The sequence below is a fragment of the Oryzias latipes genome, chromosome 16, assembly GCF_002234675.1.
Source record: "Oryzias latipes chromosome 16, ASM223467v1".
In the NCBI taxonomy this organism is placed as follows: domain Eukaryota; kingdom Metazoa; phylum Chordata; class Actinopteri; order Beloniformes; family Adrianichthyidae; genus Oryzias; species Oryzias latipes.
Window position 1 is genome coordinate 32300420 of NC_019874.2, and position 10521 is coordinate 32310940.

Consider the following 10521-nt stretch of genomic DNA (forward strand, 5'->3'; position numbering starts at 1 on the left):
CATTTTTCCAAAAGTAAAATAAATGAAAAAGCAGTTATTTAAAGAAAAATAACCAGCAATGTTTTGACATCTTGCTGTCGTGATGTAAATATATAACAAATTAAATAAACTCTAAAATAATAGTAGCATAGGGCAACATGGTGGATTGCAGAAAGCCGCACATGATTTGAATTATAATAAACACTTTCATCTTTGCTAATCATTTACTTTTTCTGCAAGTCCTCTGGGGAAATTTCCATTGTATTCATTTCCATCACAAGTGTGTTCTTGAGTTTTTGAGTGCGGCTGCCCGCCGGAGGATTTTGTGTTTGGGGGGGGGGGGACTCTTGCTGCTTCATCACGGCGGTGATCATATCCCAGACCGTCACAGCTCTACTCCAGAGCCGCTTCATGAAGAATCAGTCGCCGTTCTTCTGGGGGAAACCTTCACTGTTCTCCTTCACTCCATAACATCAAACATGAACGTGCACGCCCCCCCAACACTTGTGCACGCTCTCACTCACTCTCGCGTGGCACCCGCACCTTCGCTCCTACACACCCAGCGCTGACACACACACACACACACACTCATTCGTTAGTTAGTAGTTACTGTTATTTGTTAATAAAGTAGTAGCGGTGCTTGGAGAAAAAAATCTGCTCCACTATCAGTTTACTTTATCTGTTATATCAGAGTTTGTAGCAGCCTGAGACGGTGAACTGCCGTCCCTGCAGCTGCTCCCCCCGTCTTTGGGCAGGAAAAGGGGAGGGGTTGCGGGCTCAGGCAGCGAGGTGAAGCGGCGCTCTGATGAGAACACGCTGCCCGTCACATACCACACACTGCAGCGTGTGAGTGTTGCTGTACTGACGTCTGCATGTGACATAAGGAAATCTTTATTTATATTGCACTTTTCACAGAGAGCGACTCACAAAGTGCCTCACAATGTTAGAACAGCATGAAATCAGTAGCGATACCCAATAAACTCACACAGGCATAGAAGTAAACACACAGGCAGAAGTGAACACAAGTCAAAGTCAGCTAAAAGCTCTCCTAAATAAAAAAGTCTTAACTTGAGCTTTAAAACACTCGACTGAGTCAATCTGGCACAGAGATGGGGGGGGGGGGGGTCGTTCCAACGTCGGGGAGCGACTGCCTGAAAGGCGACGCCTCCCCTAGTTTTAAAATGAGTTTTTGGAACCTGAAAGATTTTTAGCAGTGGACGTCAAAGAACGTGCAGGAGTGTAGGGAGTTCAAAGGTCAGTTCAGGGTTTGTCCGTGCAGGGCTCTAAAAACTAGAATCAAAATCTTCAAATCTATTCTAAATTTAACAGGAAGCCAATGTAGAGATAAAAGCAGGGGGGGGGGGTATGAGTGTCCTTATTGGTTCCAGTTAAAAGCCTTGCAGCAGAATTTTGGACCAGTTGGAGACGTTTAAGAGACTTTTGTTAAAACAAGTAAAAAGAGAATTACAATAGTCTAAACTAGAGGAGATAAAAGCATGGATGATCAGCTCAAGGTCAGATCTGGTTAACATTGTCTTCAGTTTAGCCACATTCCTCAGGTGATTAAAAACAGTTTTTGACCAAGAGCTTTGAGTGAGAGTCTAGAGACACAGCTTTGTCCAACAAAACTGCCATATGAAAAGAAACGTGGGCAAACAGAAACGCTCCTGCTGAGCCCTCATTAGATCAGGAGACCGCATCCCACAATCCCCTGCTGCTAACAGACCTAAAATGCACATGACCGCCACTACAATTTCAACATTTCTGTCAACGAAAATTTGGGTCATAGCCTGCGACACACGTTTCTATCAGCAGGGCGGCGGACCGCTGGGCAGGTGGCTGATGGAAATCGAGCCACCGTCAGTTCCGTGCATTACTTGATGAAGTTGAAAGTGAATATTCTGATCTCCTGCTACACAACAGTCCGATGGCTGTCCAGGGGTGACGTTTAGCGTTACTTTGTCGTCTGTTTAGAACACGTGAAAACATTCCTGAAAAGCAAAGACCTGAACTACCCACAACTGGAAGAGAGTCGCTGGATAAGCTGCACGTTTGGTGGATATGACTGTGAGGAGCCACCTAAAGGAGCTGAAGGAAAGTCTGCAGGCGCCGCAATTCAATTCAATTCAATTTTATTTGTATAGCCCAAAATCACAACAACAGTCGTCTCGATGGGCTTCGAAGTAAAACATGAAATCAAAAGGATCACGAATACAAAGAGTTCAATAGGAAAATACTAAAATGAACTAACAAACTGACTAAGCTATACTGGCATCCCTGCCCTTAGACCCCCCTTCTCTGTAAGGAAAAATGCTTGAAGCTGTTCTGTCATTACAGCCAAGCTGACTGTCTTTGGGCACGTCCTCACGCACGTTCCATTTATTGTTTTGTGTTCGAATCCTCAAAATAAAAATGACATCAAAAATCGGATTTTTTTTATTACATTTCTGTAATTTTATCAAAGCAATGAAACATAATTCATTAATATTATAATGAAGTTAAACTTCAACAGAGCAGTCACGTGACGCGTCGTTCTCCCAGAATGCACTGCAGGGCAAATAAACATTTAATCGTTAATAATGCTTATTATGTATTTGTAACAACTTAGTCATTTTGATAGCAGGTTAATATATCTAATATAGACACACATTGCATGTGTTGCCTTCATTATAAGGCTTAAACAGGGCTTTTAATATTTTGCAGCTCCAGACATTTTTGTTTTTTTTCGTCCAATTTGGCTCTTTCAACATTTTGGGTTGCCGACCCCTGGACTAGACCATCAGCAGAACCACCATGCAGCACCAGAATCACATTAATGCTCAGAAATATCAGCAACATCATAATGTAGCGTCCCTCCCCCACACAGAGACTTAACCTCCTTTAAGGGTCTTTATTCTGGTTACTGCAGGCCGTAACAAACGCTGCACAACTTGTTCAGCAACTCCTGAATCTCTCCTGCCGAGAGCCCCCCCCCTACTTTATATATATTCCCCCGCACCAGCTCTCCCATTTCCTTATTCGGCCCATAGCTGACCCCCATTGGTCCAAACCCCCCAACGACAGGCTGAGCGACAGAACTGAGGGCCAATCAGCGTCTCTGCTTGATGCGTTCAATGAAGTCTGGAACTTAGAACGTGACCCAACAGCCACCTGGTCCAACTCAGACCACTCCAATAATGTTATTAAAAGAATCCACAGACTTATTATTGTTTAAAAGTGTTGAAATGACATCAAATGCACACAGTCACTAGTATTTTTAGTTTCAAACATGTTATATGGCTCTCACAAAATTACATTTAAAACGTGGCGTTCATGGCTCTCTGGGCCAAAAAGGTTCCCGACCCCTGCTTTAGATGAAAGGACCGTGAGTCTGTTCTAGTAGTTGCATTTCTATTCAGGTGTTCTACTAGTCATGGATCTGCTGTATCAGAGAATCTTTTAGGATGGAAAACTGGAGAACATTTTCTGGATTTGTCCTAAAATGATCCAGAACTACATGCTGTGAAAAGGCATCACCCTAAATGGTGGAGCAGTGGTTTCATCTGTGACCCGTTGAGAAGGATTCATGAATCGCCTCCGGGGTAACGGCCACGCCCCTCCCCCACATATCATGGAGGTATCAGAATGGAGCAGAGCAGGGTCTTGTGACGGCTGATTGTCGTTCCTACGTCACTAATTAGATCTTTTACAGCTTTGATTCACCATTTGAATAAAGAAATACTCATAGATGTAGTTTAAGCTTCATTTTCTTTCCTTATGTCGGCCATCCTCAGAAAAAAGCTACTAGAACGCCGTGGTCATTGGAGTGGGCTGATGGTATCTGCTCCGTGACTCTTTCAGGTTCCAGTCGTGAATCGGACATTTGGGTTTTGGACAGACAGAGTTAGAGTTTTAACTTCCATTCATTGTTTAAGTAAAATTTAGTGCAAAGCAGTGGCGCCTCCAGAAATCTTTCATGGGGGTGGCCAGTGGGGGGCCACATTTAATCTTGGGGTGGCACACAAAAACCATGAGCTATATTTTTAAAATTCATTCTACCAAACGTAGTAAAACAACCTTTAGAAAACCAACAGAAAGATAAATGTCTACTGATATTTTGTAGAACATGAACTTATAGTAGATACTACTAGTATAATAACTAATAGATACTAGTAGATACCATTAGTAGATACTACTACTGATATATATATATATATATTTTGTTTATATTTAATGCTTTGGTGTGTCTGCTTGGGGTGTTCGGCTCTTGACTGAGAGATATCTATAATAAACAAAAAATGAAATCTGTTGTTCTGAAATAATAATAAAAATATCCTTATAATTATTAATTATATCTGTAGACATTTCTATTCAGACTTATAATCATGAAACATTTTTATTATTAGGGTAACATAATTCTAACTTCACCAGTTGGTCCAGGAACAGGTGGAGCCCCTTATGCTGAGTAGTGCCTTGTTTCTCTGACCAATGATGCTGACTGTCCCTCCTCTGATGCCGTCTCATCTTTGTCTTCCTCATTCTCTTCTGTCATTTATGCTGCTCTGTCTCATCTTCCTCCTCCTCACTACTCCTCTATTGCTCCCCTACCATCTCTTTCACTCCTTCTGCTGCACTTTTATTCTTAAAATAAGAATATATGTTGAATTTCTCTTCATTCTCTGAAAATGGACAGACACAAGCATCAACTAATGACTATAGGTAACTCTGTGGAAACAAAAACACATCAAAATGTTGCGGTAACACAACAACCGGTGCTTAAATAGTGCCCTGAAAATGAGTGGCTTGTGACAGGGACATCCTTTTTTTACTTATTAATAAGAAGTAATGACACATCCACCACCGCTGATGATGTGGCGTATTTGCACCAAGTATTTGCACACTGGGTTTACATGTTTTGTGGACCGCAAGTTTTTTACACCTTTGCAGCTGTATTTATTTAAAATTTAATATTTATTTCTTTATTTAATAAGAATCTAATTTTTGATAATAATTTTTCATAATAATTTTCTGTGATATTTTTAATTATTTCATATAAATGTCATTTGTGATGTCCTTTATTGATGTTATATTATACAGATTATTTCTGAATGTCGTGTTGCTGCCATAGATAAATGATATTTCCCCATTGTGGGATTAATAAAGTCATCTATCTATCTATCTATCTATCTATCTATCTATCTATCTATCTATCTATCTATCTATCTATCTATCTATCTATCTATCTATCTATCTATCTATCTATCTATCTATCTATCTATCTATCTATCTATCTATCTATCTATCTATCTATCTATCTATCTATCTATCTATCTATCTATCTATCTATCTATCTATCTATCTATCTATCTATCCATCCATCCATCCATCCATCCATCCATCCATCCATCCATCCATCCATCCATCCATCCATCCATCCATCCATCCATCCATCCATCCATCCATCCATCCATCCATCCATCCATCCATCCATCCATCCATCCATCCATCCATCCATCCATCCATCCATCCATCCATCCATCCATCCATCCATCCATCCATCTATCCATCTATCCATCTATCCATCTATCTATCTATCTATCTATCTATCTATCTATACAGATCTAAAGTACAGTAAACAGATTGTTAAAGACCCACGGAAAATATTTAACAGGAAAAGAAACGTAGCATTTTGGGATGTGTGATTGTGTGTGCGTGTGTGCGTTCTCGCGCGCACGCGTGTGTGTGCGTGCTGAAACCGGTGCTCGCGCGATGCAGGAAGAGAGGGGGGAGAGCGCGTGTGAGGGTGTGGAGCGCATACACGCGCGGTCTGTCGCCCGTTTTGGACTTAAGGAAAAAGTAATAAAGAAAGTTCATCTTTAGTGACTGAGACTGGTTCTTTTGTCTGACCGGCCCAGAGGATCTGAGGGTTCGAACGCGGAAGTGAACCACGCGTCTTATTCATTCTGCGTCCAGGGGCTCCTCTGTAGATGTCTGCGAACTCAAAGGCAGCAGGGAGGGGAGGGGGTGAGGGCCGGTTTAGGTGATCAGAGCGACTTGCCCGCTTGCTGGCTGTGCATTTGGGATGAAACGCACAACTGATGCTACCACAGCTTATAGTGGCTACTGGGGTGGCCACTGGGGTGGCCAGGTGTCGGAGAGGGGTGGCCATGGCCACCCCTCTCCGACACCTGGTGGCGCCACTGGTGCAAAGACGAAGAGAAGATGGAAAAAAAGTCTTTAAAGGTTAAAAATCAAAATCCTAATGAGTGAAGACTCTCTAGCACTCTGCCTGTCCTGCAGTCCTCCCTGACCAGCCACTGATTAGCGGTTCCACATCCTGAACACTGAACACACCTGGTTTAGGTCGTCGCCATCAAACAGGGAACCAGGCCGGGTTCAGGCTCTTCAGGACTGGCCAGCCGTGCTGTAGACAGTTCAGTATGGATCCAGATCCAGATTCCAGATCCAGTCCTCAGAACTGGATCTCTGTGTCCGAGTCCCTCAGTCTGGACTCTGGGTCACTGGTTCTGAGTCTGTCCGTCTCACACCAGGTGAGCAGTCTGTGGTTCTCTGTCAACCGCCAGCAGAGGGGAGTGCTGAGCTGTGTCAGCTCAAGTCAACTTTATTTATAAAGAACTTTTAAAACAGCAGACCAACGTGCTAAACAACGCAGGGTAAAAACAAAACAACAAACTAAAACGAACAGAATAAACTCACACTGAGTTAAAGGCCAGGGAGAAAAAGTTAGTTCTTAACTTGGATTTCAAATCATTCAGTGAACGGGTTAACCTGCCTAACCTGCATAGGGAGTGCATTCCACTAGATGGGACCAGCAATGGCAAATGCCCCATCCCCTCTGAGTTTCTACAGTGTCCTTCATCCAGGAGCAGCTGATCTAAGTGAGCGGGAAGGGTAAAGCAGCTGGAGCAGCTCAGAGAGGTGGGCGGAGCCAGACCATTTAAAGACTTAAAAACAAATACAAGAATTTAAAAAGCAACTCTAGAATGGACAGGCAGCCTGATCTGGTGTGATATGCTCTCTCTTCCAGTTACCAAGCCTGCAGCAGCTGGAGAGCAAGGATGAGTGAGAGACACCAACGGAAAGACAGTTACAGTAATCTAGTAGGAACAAAGGCCTGGATTACTGTCTCAAAGTGCTTCTTGATAAGAACGTTTGACTTTAGCTGCCTTAACTGAAAGAAGCTGGATCTCACCACTGAACTGATCTGCTTGTCCAAATTCAAACCGTCGTCCATCTTCACTCCTACGTTTGTGACAATAGATTTAACAGATTGTGTGAGAGAGTCCAGAGTTTTGGGGTGTGACCCACTGTTGCCACGGAGACCAAAGACAACCACCTCTGTCTATTCCTCATTGAGGTGGAGAGAATGAAGAGCTGGTCCCTGGATCAGTTCTGTAGCCAGACTCCTTCAACAGAATCTCCTGGTTGTCACATCAGTGGAAGACATGAGTCCACCTCATTGGGCCCGATCAGAACCTGAAAGCAAAACCTCAACCGTGTTTCAGCGTGACCTCCGTGTGGAGCTGTACGTGTGCTCACGCTGCATGCAGGCATCCAAGATGTCCCGATGTGACAAACGTCCAACCAGATGAACTTCTCAGACCGCTGGGATCTATCAGCGTCCACTGAGGACCCGCCCACTGTCGTTTTCAGTTACACAACCTGACAGGGAGAACCGTTTCAATCCCATCAGCCCTCAGGGCTGCCTGGAGGTGTAGAGTTCTGCAAGATGGCAGTGGTCTGAACTTCCACCCCTCCTGTCTTTGCTGCTGTTGCTGGTGTGTAGATGAGTACATCCTTCCTGGAATCTAACTGTTCAGACATCCTGGTAGAGTAGGGGGCGTCCTAACCAGCCCTGTGGGACGGAAGCTGCTCCCATCCTTTCCTGATCCGTGTTCAAAGCGCCGATGGTCCCAAAATCTGACAGCTGTGTCCTTTTCTAGGACGTAGCTTCTGCAGAGTGCCAGGGTTTCATTCACCTCCGAGTTGTGGGCGGGACTGTTGGCGCAGAGTAAGCCTGCCCCCATTACCCATCATCCCCTCTGTTTACACTCTCTGCTGCTAGCTTACAGCCCCTCATGATCCCAAGATAACAGTAGCGGTGGAACAAAAACGGCAGCAGCATTGGATCCATCCATCCGTCCAGTTCTGATCCAGATTCCAGCTCAGACCAGAAAAACAAAGACCTTCATGGATCTGTTGGTCTGTAGGTGGATGAATCCGAAAGGGGCGGGGCTTGTAGACTTTGATGATGGTCGTTTCTTCATCTCCTGATTCACATCATCTTGAATACAGAAATCCTCAGAATCTCCGTTTTAAGCCTAATTTTCTTCATGACTGTCGTCCATAGTGAGAAAACGCCACAAGAACACGTTCAAAACAGCGTTTTGATTGGAGGGAACCTGAACGTGACCTCAAGGAAACTACAGTCCAAACCGCTGACAAACGTTAACGGATGTTTTATCTATCCTCTGATGTGGCGTTTGGAACATCACGTGTTGGCGATCTTTGATCCTGATCGGACTCCAAACATGCTTGCAGACAAACGTCAGAACCGCTTCAGTAAATGTGGAATCATTTCACCACATTCCTGTAAATCTTCACATCCAACGTTCTCCACACCAAGGTTCTGGAGAATGACCAGAGAACCACTGCAGTGAGGGGGACCCCCCTCCCCAAACCCCCTCATGTTCTAGTGGGGGTCCACGTTTGATTGCCACATGCTAAACAACAGGCCACGCCCCCGTACTTCGATTGTATTAAATTGAAAAAGTTCTTATGGATGTTCTGGGAGTGGAACCTTCAGCGTGGGGGGGGGGGGGGGGGGTCATCAGTTGGTTCATGTAAACACATGCATGAGCACGCGCTGAGCCCTCTATGCCTTAAAATGAGCTACCGCTGCTGCCGTCACGTGGTACGGCAGCCAATCAGAGCGCTCCTGCGAGCCGGGGCAGCAGGTTCATGTTCCTAGAAACCGAAACGAACACCATGTTCTCTGCGCGTGCACGCCCAGCTTCAGTTGGTCTGAGAAGCCCGGGTGTGCACGGGAGGGGGGGGGGGTTGTTGTGTCACGTGACAGACAAGTCACAGAGTTCATGGGCGCGTGTCAGTTTCAGCAGAACCGGGTCTGTTTAGACCCCTGCACGTTACATAACGGCGGTTTGAAAGGACCAAACCACCTTGCGGGGGCGGGGGACCCACGAAGACCCGGACTTTACCAGACTGGGAACCGGTCCCCAAACCGGAGTCAGACTAAAAAACAGTTCTTGGTAGGTGTGCACGCGCCGCGCGGTGACGCTCTGCCTACTTAAGCGCAGGTCCCGGACGCGGCCATCCTCCCTCCCCCCGTAAGGGAATGGAACAGTCCGACACGTAACCCATTGTTTACAAATCAAACGGCTTGTTGTTCTGGGCCGCGCGGCGTGCTGAGCGCGAGCACATGCGGATCACGGAGCCCGCAGACGCCCGCAGGATGCCGTGTCGGAAGGAGGATTTCCTGGTGCTGGAGCGCGCCGTGAACGGCGGCTCCAAGGACGTGGACGCGCTTATCTCCAGGATCGGCGAGGCGCTGCAGCTCCACGGCGGCAGTCCGAACACCGTGTCCTGCCTGCGCGGCCTCTCCGCCGGCGCGGGGGGGCTCAAACCGGCGCCCGGCACGGCCGCCTCGAAGCAGCAGAGTCCCGGCTGCTGCGTGCGGCTTCGGGGACAGCGGGGCGGCACGCGGGCCAGCCCCTACCACATCCCCGCCTCTCACTGCGACGACTGGGACCACGTGAGGCCGTGGAGGAAACAGCGCTTCGACCGGGACCAGGACGAGGCGCGGCGGCTGCAGGAGCTGCTGCTGTCCGGGAACCTGATCAAGGAGGCCGTGCGGCGGCTGCAGGACTGCGGGGACTTCGGGGCGGCGGACGGCGTGTCCTGCTCCTAACGGAGGACTGACTGGACCCGACCGGTACCCGAGGGGTCCGGTTCTGTCCGTTCTTATTGACTTTGTTGAGTGTTTATGTTCGCCCGCGTGTAAGGGGGGGGGTCATTGTTTACTGAGTGGGGCCCCGGGAGCATGCGCAGTGGGAGAGCACATTACCGCGGACGATGAGTCACCTGAAGCTCCTTCACCTGGTCTCTTTTTTTTCTGCGTTTGCTTGGGGGGGGGGGGGGTCGTCAATGTGTTTGAAATTCCAGTCAGGAGTTTGATCTGTGATCACGTGACTGCTTCGTACCGGAGCTCTCTGTTCCTGAACTTCAGGGTTTTTGTTTAAATAAAGTTTTGTAAACAGCTTCCTGTCTGTTTGTGGTCTAACTGGGGTCTGACTTTATCCTGGGAGGGGTAACTTGACACCCCCAACCCGCTCCCACAGTGCTGCGCCAGGACTAGACGGGAACCTCATGGTCCTGACTGACAGAAGGCTCATGATTGCGCATGCTCAGACATAAAGCATGTGGGGAGCGTCGACCAGAGCTTCTGCCAGGGGGGTATTCCAGAAGGCCCGTTTAAACTCCCCTGACTTTAACCCTGAACTCTGGCTGAAGTGTCCTGAGCTT

General features: G+C 46.9%; 1 protein-coding gene across 1 annotated transcript; it reads left to right on the top strand.

Moving 5' to 3' along the window:
* The first annotated feature begins 8825 nt into the window (after positions 1–8825).
* Positions 8826–10258, top strand: frat2 (FRAT2, WNT signaling pathway regulator). Its single transcript, XM_023964495.1, has one exon. It carries the CDS (start codon positions 9419–9421, stop codon positions 9905–9907), a length of 489 nt encoding a protein of 162 aa, XP_023820263.1. The 5' UTR covers positions 8826–9418; the 3' UTR covers positions 9908–10258.
* The last annotated feature ends 263 nt before the right edge of the window (positions 10259–10521 follow it).

Excerpts from the sequence above, each read along its gene's own strand:
- frat2 (XM_023964495.1), top strand. The coding sequence starts at position 9,419 with ATGCGGATCACGGAGCCCGCAGACGCCCGCAGGATGCCGTGTCGGAAG.